This window comes from Serinus canaria, chromosome Z (genome assembly GCF_022539315.1).
Source record: "Serinus canaria isolate serCan28SL12 chromosome Z, serCan2020, whole genome shotgun sequence".
Taxonomy (NCBI): Eukaryota; Metazoa; Chordata; class Aves; order Passeriformes; family Fringillidae; genus Serinus; species Serinus canaria.
Window position 1 is genome coordinate 48,176,316 of NC_066343.1, and position 17,460 is coordinate 48,193,775.

Consider the following 17,460-nt stretch of genomic DNA (forward strand, 5'->3'; position numbering starts at 1 on the left):
ATATTTTTCCTTTCAGTGTTTCTTTCCAAATGTCAGCCTTTTCACCCATAAATTCTGTCTTCCCCCGATAGAGTAAAATTACAAAAAAACCCAGTTGTTTGGATACAGACTGTATTTTATTCTTATAAATAGAGTATTTAGTCAAAGTATTTGCTTTAGAAAAATTGGAATGTGGGACTGAAGGGGACCTCAGGAAGTCATCTAGCCGTCCTGTTACTCTGAAATACATATATTTAGATCCTTGATTGTGTGTTACCTATTCTCTGGTATCTCTGTATTTTTATATTCTGCGTGTATTCTGGCTATTGTGAGTAGGTGAGGAGCAAGGGGTGGAGCTACCTGTGCTGCTGCTGAGTGGCTGATTATAAGGGGTCTCTGGGGAGCGCGGCAACCCGGAGCGGGCAAACAGGGGTGTGGTGAGTCTCTGAGCGAGTACAAGGCAGTTTGCACGGCAGTTCGTGCAGGCAGGGCAAACAGGCGGGGTTGCCAACTTTCTTGCTAGTAAGGAGTCCTCTGTGTTGTTTGAGGTTTTCTGCTGCCTGGTTGTGTTTGAGGCAACTGTTTGTAATAGTTTCTACACGGTCAAAAACTGTGTTGGTATAAGTGTAAGTGGGCGAGTTGAGCCCTCCAAAAAGGATGTGTCTGTACAGACCCATCCGTGCCCGGAGTGTTTGAGCTTATCGGTGGCTTCAGGGAGTGTTGTGGAGGAGACCTGCCTGCGGTGTGAACAGGTGAATGACCTCCTTTCACTGGTGGCTGAGCTTAGGGAGGAAGTTGATAGGCTAAGGAGTATCAGGGAAAGTGAAAGGGAAATAGACTGGTGGAGTTCAGCCCTTCCATCTTTAAGGGAGGCCTCTGACCGAGAGACTGAAGACTTATATGCCTCCCACTCTCAGGCAATAGAAGGGCACCTGGTGGATGAAGAGGAGTGGAAATTGGTCCCCATTCGGGGAGGTAATAACAAAAACTCCTCCCCACCCCCATCATCCAGCCAGGTACCACTACAGAATAGGTATGAGGTCCTGGAACTAGAGACCCAACTTGATGATTTAGAAGAAAACTGTCTGCCCAGGAGCCCCCCCCAATTATGATTCATCTGTAAGACGGATCACTACCGCTAACATCAAGAAGAAAAGACGGGTAATCGTAGTAGGTGATTCCCTTCTGAAGGGAACTGAGGGCCCCATTTGTCGACCAGACCCATCCCACAGGGAGGTCTGTTGCCTCCCTGGGGCCCGGGTACAAAATATCACTGAGAGACTTCCTGGGCTGATTCAGCCCTCTGATTATTACCCACTGCTGATACTCCAGGCTGGCAGTGATGAGATTGAAAAGAGGAGTGTCAAGGCAATTAGAAAGGACTTTAGGGTACTGGGTCAGGTAATTGAAAGGGCAGGAGCTCAGGTAGTGTTCTGCTCAGTTCCTTTGGTGGCGAAGGAAAATGATGAAAGAAACAGGAGAATCCGCATCTTCAACAAATGGTTTAAGGGTTGGTGTCATTGGCAAAATTTTGGATTCTTTGATCATGGGGAAACTTTTACAGCACCTGCTCTGCTGGAACCAGATGGGGTACATCTCTCTGTTAAGGGCAAAATGTTTTTAGCTCATGAACTGGCAGACCTCATTGAGAGGGCTTTAAACTAGGTTTGAAGGGGGAAGGGGATGCAGCTGGGCTCTCTGGAAGCAGGCCCAAGGGTGGCAAGGCTAAGTTAGGGGTGAAGTCAGTAGCCCAACTGAGGTGCATGTACACGCAGCTTGGGCAACAAACAAGAAGAGCTGGAGGCCATGGTGCAACTGCAGAGCTATGATTTAGTTGCCGTCATGGAAACGTGGTGGGATGACTCACATGGCTGGAGCGCTGTATTGGATGGCTACAAGCTGTTCCGAAGAGACAGGAAAGGAAGAAGAGGTGGAGGGGTGGCCCTTTATATTAAGCAGACTTTTGATGCCATAGAAATTGAAACTAAGGAAGATGGAGTTGAATGTCTATGGGTAAGAATTAAAGGGAAGGCCAACAAGGCTGACACCCTACTGGGAGTCTGTTATCGTCCACCCAACCAAGAAGAAGAGGTAGATGAATTATTCTATAAGCAGCTAGGTAATGTTTCAGGATCATCAGCCCTTGTTCTTGTGGGTGACTTCAACCTACCAGACATCTGCTGGGAACTTAATACAGCAGTAAAGAGGCAGTCCAGGAAATTCTTAGAGTGTATGGAGGACAACTTTTTGTCACAACTGGTGGGTGAACCCACCAGGGGAGGGACTATGTTAGACCTGCTGTTTGCAAATAGAGATGGGCTGGTGGGAGATGTGGTGGTTGGAGGTCGCCTGGGGCAGAGTGATCATGAAATCATAGAGTTCTCAATATTTGGTAAAGTCAGGAGGAGCACTAGTAAGACACTTGCATTGGACTTCCGGAGGGTAGACTTTGGCCTGTTTAGGAGACTTATTCAGAGTGTCCCTTGGGAGGCAGCCCTTAAAAACAAAGGAGTTCAGAAAGGGTGGGCATGCCTCAAAACAGAGATGTTGAGGGCACAGGAACAGACTGTCCCTGTGTGCCGAAAGATAAGTCAACGTGGTAAACGTCCAGCCTGGCTGGGCAAAGAGGCTTTGGAGGAACTCAGAAATAAAAAGAGGATGTATCAGCTTTGGAAGAAGGGTCAGATCTCTAAGGAAGTATTCAAGAGTGCTGCTAGAGCATGCAGGAAAAAAATTAGGGAGGCCAAAGCTCAGTTTGAACTTAGAATGGCGACTTCTGTAAAGGACAATAAAAAATGTTTTTACAAATACATTAATGGTAGAAGGAAGGATAAGACCAGCCTTAGTTCTTTATTGGATAAGGGAGGGAACTTAGTATCTACAGATGAGGAGAAGGCAGAAGTGCTTAATGGCTACTTTGCCTCAGTTTTTAGTGGGAAGATGACTTGCCTTCAAGATACCTGTCTGTCTGGGTTGATTGATGGTGTCAGGGAGCAGAATGGTCCCTCCATTATCCAAGAGGAGACAGTCAAAGAACTATTGAAATGCTTGATGTTCATAAATCTATGGGACCTGATGGGATCCATCCCAGGGTGATGAGGGAACTGGCAGATGAGCTTGAGAAGCCACTCTCCATCATTTACCAACAGTCCTGGCTCACTGGTGAGGTTCCGGATGACTGGAAGCTGGCCCACGTGACACCCATTCACAAAAAGGGTGCAAAGGAGGATCCTGGTAATTATAGACCAGTCAGCCTGACCTCAGTACCTGGCAAGATAATGGAACAGTTTATATTAAGGGCCATCATGCAGAATTTACAGGATGGCCAGGGTATCAGACCCAGTCAACATGGGTTTAGGAGGGGTAGGTCATGTTTAACCAACCTGGTCACCTTTTATGACCAAGTAACCCGCCTAGTAGATGCAGGGAAGGCTGTAGATGTTGTTTATTTGGATTTCAGCAAGGCCTTTGACACTGTCTCCCACAGCATACTCCTAGATAAGCTGGCAGCCCATGACTTCGATAGGAACACTTTGTGCTGGGTTAGGAACTGGCTGGATGGCTGGCCCAGAGAGTGGTGGTGAGCAGTGCTGCATCCAGCTGGCGGCCAGTCACCAGTGGTGTCCCTCAAGGGTCTGTGCTGGGACCAGTTCTGTTTAATATTTTTATTGATGATATGGACGAGGGTTTAGAATCTTTCATTAGCAAATTTGCAGACGACACTAAGCTGGGAGCATGTGTCGAACTGTTAGAGGAACGGAGGGCTTTGCAGAGGCACTTGGAACTGTTGGATGGATGGGCAGAATCTAATGGGATGAAGTTCAATAAGTCCAAGTGCCAAGTCCTGCACTTTGGCCACAATAACCCCCTGCAACGTTATAGGCTGGGGACGGTGTGGCTGGACAGTGCTCAGGTGGAAAGGGACTTGGGGGTGCTGGTTGACAGTCGGCTGAACATGAGCCAGCAGTGTGCCCAGGTGGCCAAGAAGGCCAATGGCATCCTGGCCAGTATCAGGAATAGTGTGGCCAGCAGGAGCAGGGAGGTCATTCTTCCCCTGTACTCGGCACTGGTGAGGCCACACCTTGAGTATTGTGTCCAATTCTGGGCCCCTCAGTTTAGGAGGGACATTGAGATGCTTGAGCGTGTCCAAAGGAGATCAACAAGGCTGGTGAGGGGCTTGGAACACAAACCGTATGAGGAGCGACTGAGAGAGCTGGGATTGTTTAGCCTGGAGAAAAGGAGACTCAGAGGTGACCTTATCACTCTCTTCAACTTCCTGAAGGGTGGCTGTGGTGAGCTGGGGGTCAGTCTCTTTCTCCAGGCAACAACAGAGAGAACAAGAGGACACAGTCTCAAACTGCACCAAGGGAGATACCGGCTAGAATTAAGGAGGAAGTTTTTCACAGAAAGAGTGATCAAATACTGGAATCATCTGCCCAGGTAGGTGGTGGAGTCACCATCCCTGGATGTGTTCAAAAAAAGACTGGATGTGGCACTTAGTGCCATGACCTAGTTGAGCTGTTAGAACATGGGTTGGACTCGATGATCTTAAAGGTTCCTTCCAACCTAGAAATTCTGTGAAATTCTGTGAAATTCTGTATAGCCTGCATTGTATCTTGACAGGCTACAATGAAGCTTTTCCCCTGTTACATAACTGCCTTTCTGGGAATGATAAAAATTACCACTTGTCTTAACAAGCAAAGGAATTAATCATGTTTTCTTCATCTCAGACTATTATGAATTTGAGGGCTGTTCTCATGCCCTGTAAAAATTTTTGTCTTCTAAACCAGGCAAACTTTATTTCTTGTAATTTTCCCTTAATTTCTTAATTGTCTCATTTATGTTCCACTTAATTATTTGTAACTCATGTACTTCTTCCAGTTAAAGCCCTGCAAGCATTGTTATCTCCTCTGTATTGCCATTGTTATTTCCTGTATATTACCACAACACAGAAAGACATTTGCTATTTTTAATACAGGGTTTCATTTGGGATTCTTATTCAGTTTGAAGTCCACTGTAGCCTTAGGTCTTCCTCTACTACTCTTCTTTCCTTCTCCATGTTGTGTGGGTGTATTTTGCTTTTTACTTCTGATTTCTAGGACTGCATTTCTCTCTACTGTATTCTATTACTCATATAACTTTTATCAGGTTTGTTTATTTATTTATCTTATTCCAGCACTGCTCTGCAAACCCTTCAGCTCAAAACTGTATTAATTTTCTTGTGCTTTCAGATCCACCTTGTTTACTGAAAATACTGGGTACCATTTCCCCAAGTAAGCATTTGTGAGCTGATGCCTCTTCCTTTTTTTAGCGATAGCTGCAGTCTGCAGTTTGGGGTAGAGTTTCTATCTGCTGCACACATGCTTCATGGCAATTTAATTTAGACTATGGTTTGCCTATTTCATTTAGCACCATCTGGGACTCTACTGAAGACTTGCATAGTCAAAATGCAATTTCAATATCAAAACAATATGGTAATGGTACTGCTCTAGTTTGCATGTAAATTAATTACTTTCTTCCTTTGTTTCAAACAGTTGTACCCAAAGTTCTGTTCTTTTGGAAATCCTAATAGTAGTGAGTTTGGCAAAAATAAAACACTTCCATGTGTCCTTGAGATGCTGTCAGAAGTCTCATGTAGTCACACCATTACATTGTGCTCTCCATACTTTCTGGTTTGATGTTTCAGGATATGGAGGGACGGGTAGGGTAACCTTGACTTTTCTGGTTTAGTTCTAATCTTGCTTCCTCTTATTTTTCTCTGTTGGAGTCGATCTAAAATAATTAAAAATCCAGCTGATAGGACAAGAATGGCTCCTGCCATGTAGAAGCCTGCTCTGTAATCTCCAGCCATGTCCACAATCAGACCTGGAGAGAAACAAATGACAGAAATATGATTGACAGAGAACAGGCTAATGTAAATTAGCTCAGCACCGTTAATATATCCTCTTACAAAGGCACTGTGCTGGCTACGTACTTGTCTGGCAGATTTCTACACCATGAGCACATGGAACATCACACCAGTACAGCATTTTTCATTTTTCATTTTTGTGTTTTGAAACACAATTCATGTCTCATTGTTTTGCATATGTGAATTGCTAGTGAGACAATATATTACACAGTTTGAAGCACTTTCCAACCTCAAATGTGGCAGACAGTGCAAGTACTGGCAGAAAAAAAAGACAGACTGTGCAGCTATGTATGTGAGCAGTTCCATTTTCTGTGGTGTAGCTGTCACCAGTTGCTGTAATTTGGACCATAACTACAGCATGAGGGAGTTTATAGAAGGAAAGGAAATTCATCTGCTGGAGACAAAATTGGAGAATTTGTCTGACATGTTATGGGTTTCCAGTTCATCATTTTACAAAGAGTCATAGATGTTAACAAAAAAACCTTGGTTTTCAGGGACGTTGAAGCCAACCAAAATATGTGGTGCCATTGTGTATTAAAATGAAAAATCTCCACAGCACAGTAGTAGCACTGCAGCAGTGTGTCAGCTGCCTTGTGGGTATGATGGCACATTCCTTTGTGGGCTGATTAAGGTGGCTTGCTGTGGGAAGTTTGTCCATGTTTAGGGTACTCCCTAGCCCACATTCTAAACTAAGATCAGCCCTATATAAGCACAAGAACCATGAACTCAAATCTTTTAGATTTTACACTCAAAAGAGGAGAGGAGACGCTTGAGAGGCACTTAGGATTCCCTGCTCTTCCATATCTTCTTTGTAGTTCACTAATTATACAAAAAGGAGCCACACTGATTCCCAGATAATCAGTACTAGTGACCAGCCACTATAAACTGTATTTTATTCAGATCTTTCCAACACATTTTTGACACTGTTCTGTATCAAACCCTCTACAAATCTTCCTGGTTCCTGTATTTCAAAAGTGAATTAAAATGTTCCATTATTCAGTCTGACTCATTTGCAACCCATTAGCAATGTCATTGGTAAAGTCACTTGTAGTGTGTGAACAATGGTCTTTGGATGAGGACTCAGATCTGCATTGTAAAAGTCACACAGGTCAATTTTTTTTTTTTTTTTTTTTTTTGCCATATCACTTTTTAAAGCCTCTACAGCTTGCGGTTCATTTGTCTTGCATTTTTCCGAGATGACTACATCATGTTGCCAGCCCATAAATCCATGTGCTGTCTCATTGTCTGCTCTCTCTTCCCACTGTTCTTATGTGCTGCCTTCCCTATTTATTATACTAGTTTGCTCAAATGCTGTCTAAAACCAGCAGGCATTTCTCTGAATATTTCCTTGAGGTTTACATAGCCTAATGTTTCAGGCTGTTCAATTTGAACTTCTGTAGAAACTCTCCCAACAATACCAACATTTGTGTAACGTCACTAGTCTCAAATTTCAGTTTTTTCTCTGAAAGTATGTGTCTGCTGCTTGTGCCAAAGGCACACTTTCTTATCTGGATAGTTGGAGGCCATCAAGTGGCATTACATGGGATTCAGGAAGCAGGACCACCAAGTGAACCCTGCCTTTCATCCCTCCTTTCTTGTGGTAAAGGTATCTCCAAAATCACACAGAAGAGAGGGAGCAATGTATTTTGGATAGGATTTAAACTCTTTGTTTTTATGTACTTCTTGGCTCGGATACTCCTGAGCTAAAAAAGGGGGAAAGTTGAGTGCAGATTCAGATCTTTTCAGTTCGGATTACCATTCCCCTTTCCTCTTTTAAACTGTATTTGGCAGTGAGTTGTCTTAACTTACCTGCAAGAGGAGGCCCCACAAAACCTCCAGTGCTTCGAATAAGCATGAAAAGTCCTAGGGCACTGTCAAATTCTGGCATGCCAACAACATCTGCTAGCACTGTAATGTGAATGGCGACTGTTGTACCAAAGAAGAATCCATAGAATCCAGTGAAAATTGCCAAGGAAAGGTAATTGTTAGCCAGTGGCAAGAGCATCAGGGAAGTACTGATCAATGTAATTGCCATTGCCAGCAAATGAATGGTTTTGGTAACATGGAGGTTGGCATACCAGCCACACAGCAATCTTCCTCCAAAGTCCACCATAGCCAAAATGGATAGGAGGGATGCAGTCCATGATTCATCTATTCCCAGGCTGTAGCTCAGTGGAACTAAAAATAATGGAGGAACAAAAAAACTCATGGCAGCTAATATACCAAAAATGGCATAAAGTACAAATTCTGGTCGCCTCACAAGCATCCAGTTGAAGGTTTTGTGCGTGATGGGAGACTGATCTTCTTTGTCTGCCCTCGATGCACCGTTGCCAGGTGGTACTTCAGTTTCACCACGGCTGGCCTCAAGGAAGCAGCTGCTTGCCAGGGGACGCATCAGTACTCCACAGACACAAATATTGAGTTGGATGCCACCTATGATCAAGAGGGCACCTTTCCATCCATATTGACTAATCAACCACTGGAAAAATGGCCCAAACATGAATGCAAAGGCACATTCTCCAGCACTGGCAATAGCATTGGCCAAAGGCCTTTTCTTAGAAAAATAGCGGCTAACAATGCTAATGGCTGGTGTCCACGAAAAAGAAATGCCAAGACCTGAAAAACACCAACAGAAGTAGCACTGGTTAGACACTATTGAGGTATTTGGTGAAGGTGGAAATTGAAGCAGTCAGTGCTCCTATGTTTGCAAAGTTAAAAAGTGTTAGAAGGAAAACATTTTTGCCTCGAAGAAGCATGAGCTTAACTGGTGTAGGTGTAAGGGTATATTTGTTATACATTATATTCTCTATGTTGTAAATATTCAAGTGAAAAAGCAGAGCATGAAGTATAGACATTATTACATTCTCACTTAAAAAAAAAAAAAAAAAAGAAGTTGGTTTCACAGCTTTGCCAGCGCATGAGAAATCACATGGTCATGGGGGTGAAGCTAGGCAGATCCCAGTCCATGCTGTCTGTGTTAAGACTGGTACTAGGTCAGACCAGCCGGTTAAGCTGAGCTGTGTTCAGGGTAGACATGAGGTGGGACATGAAGGAAGCTGGTATATTGCCTCTATTTGCTCTTCATTTTCTTGCTCAACTGCTTTGAGCAAACTTAAAACCTGCTCTAACTTAAGGGTTATTTTGATGGCTCCCAACACTCTGTCACCCCAGGTCTGCCAAAGGGTTCAAATTCCAGACATTTTCTCAGGCATCCAGTGCAGAATTCAGAATGGTTTATTTTATTCCCTGCTAGCTTTGCTTCCTGTTCCAGGAAAATCTGCTAGCTGTTGGGAGACAATTTCCTGGCCTGGTTTTGCCTGAAGTAAAGGACAGGATTGGAATAAAATGAAAGCCTGGGACGCTGTTCAAAACATATAAGCTGATTGAAGGTACAGAATTTGGGATCTCCCTGTCTTTTTATTTCAGTACCCTTTATGAAGTTTTTTTAAACCTTCACAAAGCACTTATCTTTGAATGAGAAACAAAACATTTAATTTTCTTCTTGCATATAGTTTGCAAGTGTAAATGACTGGCATCTAAATATTTGTCTTCTTTGTTGTTGCAGGTTTCCTGTATAAATTCTTATTTCCAGAGTGGGACAGGAGGAAAGTCACTTTTAAAGAGCATTGCTTGTTCTGGCTGCTCATAAAGTCAAAATAGATACCAGATTTTAAAACTCCTACCACTAGCACCCTCAAATAAGTTGCTGGTGGAAGAAAGCCATAAAGCCATAAATTCATACCCTGTAGGAAGCCAGTTGTTGCATACATCCAGACCATGTTGAGTCCAAAAAATCCCAATGCCATTCCTGAAAAGGCCAGAAGTCCTCCAGTGATCACAACTGTCCGATGGGTATATTGTACACACAGTGAACTGGCAACAGGGGCTAGATCAGCAGAAAAAACAGAGAAGGAAAAATACATTAGGAACATTCATCTCATCAATATGGCCAAATAAATAAACATTTTGATGAGGACTACCCTTATAATGCTTGACACAAAGAGCCTTAATTCTGCTGGATGGGGTAGGAGGTCAATCAAAGTTTCAAAATTGTATCCTTGCTGATAGAGAAATTACTGTCCCTGAGGCAGATATTTGAAAATATATTCAACATATATGGACTCTTTTAAAGGGAAAGAGCATTTTATTGCCTTCCTTGTAGTAGGACAGTTCTACTGATTTTCATGTAAGGATGAAACAAGACAGAACTCTAAAGCATGGACTGCTTTAGCAGAAATTGAAACTTCAGCCATGGAATTTATAGGTTTATCTATAAAAATTGTACTATTGAGAAAGTGTTACTGATATGTCTGGTATGAAATCTTTCTGGAGAAAACTAACTTTTGTCTTCTAGAATTTTGCAAAAATCAACCCTTAATGGAATTTTAAAAGTTTATAAAGGACCAAAAATTAGGGTTTATTTTATGGTAATACTTTTTACAGTTCATTTCTTAAATATTTATTGGTACAGTTTCTCACAACAGAGTGCAGGGGCTCTTCAACACAAGAGTAAAGGTGCAGGTGGTACAGTTATGATAGTGCAGCAGCTGCTTTGGTCTCTAGTCCCTCTCTGGAAACACCTGAAATGTCAGGGATATTTTTGCTTAATTAAGGACAATTTTACTGCCTGGCTGCTTTTTCCATCAGCATCACAGGAGTCGAGGTCAAGGCCGTAGGATTCCTCTAAATGGCCATGGCCACTAGGGGGTTCCCAAGTACCACCTGGCATGAACCAGCTCCCTACAATCTGTTAAATGTCCTGGGAACTGGAGTTCATGCATAAAACGGAATTCATTTAAGGGGGACGATGCTTCTAAATTAAAATAAGTAGGAAGACAATTAGTAAGAAAAAGCAGCCAGCAAGGAAGGTTTCGTAGTAGTTTGTAGGAGCAGGTTGTTGAACATTAACCTGTGCTTATCAGAATTTAGAGAATTTGGTAACTAGGATGAGTGAAATAAACCTGACAGAGTACTACTTGTTGCAAAATCTGCAGCATGTACACTGTCTGACAGCAGAAAGACCTGGCAGGAGTTATACAAACCTCAATGTCTCATCAGCTTTTACAGCAAAAATCTGATAATTTTATAATCATGTTAAAATGATACTTAAATTCAGTCATTATCTTAAGATGTAGTTGATGAGACATGACAAAGTACATACAGTACATACATCATAAAATATGATGAAAAAAATAAGAGAAAATTAGACACAGGATAACATCCATGAAAGTTCTTGAAGACAAGAAAAAGATCTGCAGCTGGAGCAGAAATATTACCAAATCTCAATTCTTAAACAGCAAATAAGAAGAATAAACAGGCAGAAATTAAACATGGAGTAGCAAGAGAAAGAAAGAAGCTAGCCACAGAACTGGAAATGGTAAAACAGCTTGACTCCAGAGTCTGAAAGGACAAGGGCAACACACAGAAAATGCACAATGGAAAGGGATGACAACAAGGGTACAGAGAGAAAGGTGTTGGGAGATGTATGTCAGTACCAAGAGAAGGCTGGTGAAGGTGATGGGGAGAATCCTTGCTATGGTAAAGTGAACAGCCTGTTGCAAGTGCAAACCTTGGGAGTGGAAGCATATCCTCTCCTTTGACACAAGAAACAAGACCTGCTGTTGAAAGGATCCAAATAGGAAAAAATAATAATTCAGTAATTATGCTTCTACTGAAGTGTCACCTTAAGTGACACTTTAAGAAAGATTAAGCCAGGCCGGGAAAGGTGCTCAAAGAACTGGAGGCCCAGATGATCTTCATCAGGAAGTCTTGTGGTCTCTATAAATGAAGCAAAGGCAGAAAAAGATGAGAACAATTATGTATTGACCTGAGACATTTATAAACTGTTATACAGAGGGGGTTTGGAATGTTTGACCACTAACCTTTTTCACTGAAAGAGGATTATTTTCAATGGATTTCAAAGGATGAAAAACAACTTTTGCTGAAAATAATAGCTGCCTTCCTTGAAGTAGACTGGCCTCCCACGTTGCTGGGCAAAATCTTTTTTTCTGCTTTGTACTTAAAATTATTGTGTCATGTGCTCTATTCCTTCATACATTCCTATACAATGTAAATATATGCTAAAACAAAACAAAATCTAACTAAAACAGGACTGTGAAGTTTTTCCCTCCTATGCTGGCTTTTTCTTCTCATTCCCTGAATCACACAATAGTATCACAATATGTCAGTGATATATTTGTTAACCAAATTGATGGATTACCATTTATTAATTTCTGTGGTCTGTGAAGCAGGTTTTTCATTATTTTTTTCAGTTAATTACATCTGTCACTGCAAAGCAGGCATCAAGGATAGCAGTTTATGGAACGGATAAAAACTTTTCAACTCATGACTTATTTTGTCTTTTTACTTCGACTTTGGGTTACTCTTTTTTTTCCTTCTGAATACATTTTTCAAAGAAATATCAATTGCTCTTGATGTTTGGAAGTACTGCAGTTCCAAGCAATAACACTGATAGGTGTGGACTGAGTAGGATACATGTAATTATACAGTGTCTATGCAAAGAAGTGTCTTCAGAAACAAAATTATGATAGCATTTATTATGTAAGGATATTTACCTATAGCAACCATATATCTCTATGAGAATATGCAGAGCAGGCTTCACAAATTCTGTACAGTGCAAGCCTGCACATGTTTGGAATCCTCACATCATGTGAAGGATCATGCAGTTTAGAGGGCACTAAGAACTCTCTAAACAACCAAGCTGAGTCAAATGCAGATGTTTCTAATTCCTCCCTCCTTCATTTGGTGTGATGTGGTATTTGACCTCACTGCCTTTGACTGGGATATTTCACTCTATCTCCCCCTACTCTCTGCTTGCATGGCCATGTCTTTATTGAATTCTCTCTGCATTAATAATTTTTTTTTCTTTTTAACCCTGTGAGTCTTCCGGGAGATAAATAACTTGGAATCATAGTAAGAGGGGTGAAGAAGACATAGAATTGGTAATACATGCAGAGAACAGGGATCTTGGTAAAAATAAAAAGAAGTGAGAAAAAGTGGGAGTGAGAATACTTTTGGTAGCAGATGGCTTACCTGATGGATAGGGTCACAAGTATTTTAAAGTACTTTGAAAAAGTGACAGTAACACTGAGATTAGTGAACTTGCACAAACTGTTTTAAGAGCTTGATTCAACAAGCTCTGTGGCTACTATCCCTAATGAGTTTAACTCAAAGACTGTAGCAAAACTTAATCATGAGTTAAGGTACATGATGTTTTTTCAAGCAATCAGATTCCTGTGTCTATAGAGTTTTGTTATTAACCCAGTCCATATATGAGGCATTAAATGCCAATTTTCTGAAATTTTTCTGTATTTTCTGTAGAGACAGAAGAAGGAAGTCTAGACCTTACATGTTTCTGGGACTGTGTTTTTTAAGGAAGACTTCCAAACTTTCTCAGATAGTTAATATTAAAATTAAATGCTAGAGGAGTACTACTACTTACCTCCTAAATGAAAGACAGCAATGGTTACTGATGTGATCCAAGAAGTGGTGCTTGCAAGTTCATCAAAGTGCTGCTGGATTTCAACAAAGAACAGACCAAAAGTCTTGAGGACAGCAACAGTGAGGCCCATCACCATGAAGGCTGACAGTACCACAACCCATCCATAGCCACCGTCTGGTGGATTGCTGTCTTTAGTCTGCATCTTTTCTAATTCTTAGATCTTCTCTGGTTTTTGGATTGTTTTTCTTTTTTTCTTTTTTTCTTTTTTTTTTTGTGTGGTAGTGATGGTGATGAGGTTTTTTAACAGATCTGCAAATTGGTAGAAGGCCCATTGTTAAAGAAATTAATTAAAATATTCTAGGAATGGCTTACACAAGTAATCATCAAGTTAAAATACAACATTCATTACAGTGGTTTGACTGAAAATATTACCTGGGTAACAGAGGCCTCAAGAGACAGAAGACTGAATAAAGAAATGTTAAAAAAATTCAAGTACAGAGTTAAGAAAGCAAAAGAAGCATGCGGATGTGAACAAAGGAGAGAAGGCAATGGGAAAATATTCAGACATGAAGATTTTCAAAGATAGAAGAATTTTAGCATTTATAAATATTAACCATTCCTGCAACGCCAAGCATTTTTGCCAAAATGGTGCACATCCATCCTTACAAAGATATATTCTTAAGCAAGAACATCTTATTAAGCACAAAACTGAAAAAGCATATTTCCCCTTAAAAGCTTTATGGTAAACATGCAGCAATCATGCAGTGCATGGAGGACATGGGATCTGGCTGGAGGGAGAGAAACATTCATACATTCTTCTGGTTTCTTCATGGACACTAAAATCTGAGTAGGGATATTGTACAAGATGCAGAAGACCAAAAAAGACCTATCTCTGCAGGAGAATGGGAAACTTGAGATAGCTGAAGATGTACTTTACTTAAAATTATCTACCCTGTGTGCACCTGGGGAAAATGAGCTGCATGAGGGAATCCATGCCACTTGAAATTATCCAGTACAAAGAAGCAGTCACTAGTCCTGTGATTTGCTCCCTTGAGGTGCATGATCTCAGGAGGATCTGAATCACTGCAGCAGCATGGGAAAAGAAGCCATGAGAGCCTTGTAGGGATGAGAACCAAAATCATTCTACTGCCCCATATCTGGATGACATGGCACTGGACTCATTTGCACATCTTAGAAAATGTTAAAACAGCCACAAGAGAGGGAGGGACTGCCTTGTGTTGAGGTCTGTATGAAAGAAACAGGTTTTCATTCCCACAGTTTCTGGGGTGATCTTAAGCAAGTTGTCAGATCTTGCTGCACCTGTTTTCTCAGTTGTCAAAGATTTCAAAATTCTTTCAAAGATCATAATTTTGTAAAGTTGGAAGCATTAATAGTTGTATTAGTGCTCAGTTTACTCTACGAAAATACAGAAATTATATGAAGCTGTAGCTGTAGCATTCTGACAATGCTGAGTTCAAATAGCATGGTCATAATTTTGTTTGAGGCTTGGAAGAACATAAAAAGGATGCAACTCTCAAGCTAAATGAGCCTGCCTAGGGAGAATGATACTGATATTTCTGAATTCTGCATAGACATGCCTGGGCAAGGGATTATAATTTGGGCCACAAGACAGATAGAAGAAATCCTGTTGCTTACCAGGCAACACCCAGACTAAAACACGCATGATAAAATCTCCATGACACCACCCAGCACCCTTCACTTTCATTAGGCAAACTCTGTCCCAGGAGGAGAATAAATTGGGCCTTACTGCTCACAAAACTTAAATGAACAGCATGTTTCCTTAGGACAAATACATCTTTTATGTCACAGCTCAGAATTCATTCTTCAGTTCCTTTTAATGATCATAGTGTTACATGTAACTCCAAAATGAAATTGCTATTTCAGTTGCATTATTAATTAATGAGGTAGTTATTTTCCAGCAGCCCTATGGATTTGAAAGCAGTGCAGCTACATACTATAGGGAATTGTTGGAATGCCTGAACAGGGTAGAAGAAAGCATAGATATTACAATAAGAGAACATGTTTCTGACACCACACTTTGCTTTCTTCCTCCTTCACTTGCAAGAGAAATTTTATTATAAGATTATGTAATTGCAAACACCCTAAGCTGAAAAAACCTACATAGGATCTCCTTTTGCTCCTAACTATTGAGTAATGGTAAACAGTAAGGTATTAATATCCTAACTTACCCATTTTGTCCCTTGAGCTAACCTAAATAAAAAGGAGTACCTGTAGGGTATTGCTCCTTTTGTTATGTCTGGTCATACACAAGGTCCCTCAAAAATGTAAAGCTGTGCCTGGAAGCATAAGCATTCTGTCTAGCATCCCACTGAATCCTACCTCCAAAATTTCTCATGGCAGCGAGAACAGATGTCCTGTGAGACATGGACTTAAATCAGGAAAGCCTGTGCTTGGTGTATGTATCAGCAAGAGCAGACAGCTCTGTTAGTAGTATTATTATGCTCATGGCAAATTTTGCCAGCAAGAACATGCAGACAAGAGTGCAACCTTTATCTTTGCACCTGGATAGCTACAAAGACACTTTCTGAGGCACCGGGGCTGTTCCTCTATTCATGCTCTACAAGTTCTCCAAGCTATGTCTGCTTTGATTCATGACAATGATTCAAAAAGCTTATCAGACAATAATAAAAATAAATTATAAAATGCTTATCTCATTGCTTGCATTTTAGGGTGCCACATAAACTTGTGAAGACGGATACTTGTTCTACTTGGTTATCTTGTGCTCCATGTTCTAATTTACTTTTTACAAAAGAGCAAATGAGTTGAACACATTTGCTGCACCTTGCAAAACAACATGGTGGTGGAATCAAGAAAAAAAATGTTATTAGAATGAATCCTAAACTTCTTGTTTTCCTGCAAGTCATACTTAACACTCCCCAAAAAAGCGCATTCACTCTTGCTGAATGGAGGCTGAGTGGATCCTTGTGGGCTGGTGATACTTTACAGATATAGGTTCCCCAAGAAGACAAAAAAGGGCAAGTATTAAGTTTTTCCACACTTAGATAAAGAAATGTGACTTGGTAATGGGTTTTTGGTTTGGATTTCCAGTACAAATATTGTACTATTACCTTATATTTGGACTCACCAAAAAAAGAAGGGAAAAGGAAAAAAAAGATATCTAACATTCAAAGACACAAAAGTACTTTTGCCAAAGGCTGATACCTCGAAACAGGAACTATGTAAAACTAAGTACAAAATATAGCTTTAATAAATTAACAGCAGATTAAATAATACAGTCTTGTTTTATTGGTTGTATTAGAAGAAAGATGGAAAGAAACAAAGAAATCAATTGTAATTTATGCTGAAACTTCCTCCACACATATGACTTGGTACACAGTCAAGGAACAGGCTGTTTGTCACACCTTATGACTTTCGTCTAACACTCAGATTGGCTCTGCTGATGCTCACCTGTAACTAGAGCTTCAACTACACTAGAGTCGTACTAGTTACTGCTCCTCAGACACAAATTCAGGAGGAACTCTTCATTAAATTTTCCTTTCTAACTTCACAACATCGTTTTAGGAGTCAGTCTAATGAGTATGATCTATAGCAGTTTATTGACAAAGCATATTAGGATGGAAAAGAGGGGCTGAATGGTATGAGCAACCAGTTAGAAGTAACAAAAATCAAGAGTAGCATCAAGAAATTACCTTATTCAGATAGCCAAGGCTTGTATGGGATATGAAGCTCTTCCTTCACCTTCCAGTTTGTGTAAGCTCTTTAGTTGTGCTGCAAACCACCAGGTCATCTTTCTCATCTGAACTACCATCTGGCTAGCTGAACAAACCAATTTGTCTCCTTCAGGATGCGTAAGCATTGGATTTTATAAGAATCCCCTCCTCCCCTCCTCAAAAGTTATTTGACTCCACCTATACTCAGAAAAACAAAGTTCTGTCCTGACTAGAGATCAGAGAAACAAAATCAGGAATGGGTGGAGGAAACTTGCAAGAGGAATGCAGATTTTTTTAGTTATCTGCACTATACTTACACTAGCCTTGGACTGCTGTCCATGTTTTCTACTGAACTCAACTATTGGACCAACCAGAAAGTTCAGATGTGTCAGCTGACT

General features: G+C 40.9%; 1 protein-coding gene across 1 annotated transcript; it reads right to left on the reverse strand.

Moving 5' to 3' along the window:
• Positions 1-4,770: 4,770 nt before the first annotated feature.
• On the reverse strand, positions 4,771-17,215 carry LOC103823827 (monocarboxylate transporter 13-like). The gene is made up of 5 exons (XM_018924055.3): positions 17,042-17,215; positions 13,350-13,658; positions 9,630-9,773; positions 7,697-8,503; positions 4,771-5,844 (listed from the first exon to the last, which is right to left on the reverse strand). Exons 2-5 carry the CDS (start codon positions 13,549-13,551, stop codon positions 5,618-5,620), a joined length of 1,380 nt encoding a protein of 459 aa, XP_018779600.3. The 5' UTR covers positions 13,552-13,658; positions 17,042-17,215; the 3' UTR covers positions 4,771-5,617.
• Between the last annotated feature and the right edge of the window lie 245 nt (positions 17,216-17,460).

Bases quoted from the DNA above. Each gene is read 5' to 3' on its own strand.
- LOC103823827 (XM_018924055.3), bottom strand. From the start codon at position 13,551: ATGCAGACTAAAGACAGCAATCCACCAGACGGTGGCTATGGATGGGTT. The intron at 9,774-13,349 runs GTAAGTAGTAGT...CTGCTGATCTAG, and splicing joins TGCTGTCTTTCATTTAGGAG to CCCCTGTTGCCAGTTCACTG. The intron at 5,845-7,696 runs GTAAGTTAAGAC...GTTTCTCTCCAG, and splicing joins TGTGGGGCCTCCTCTTGCAG to GTCTGATTGTGGACATGGCT.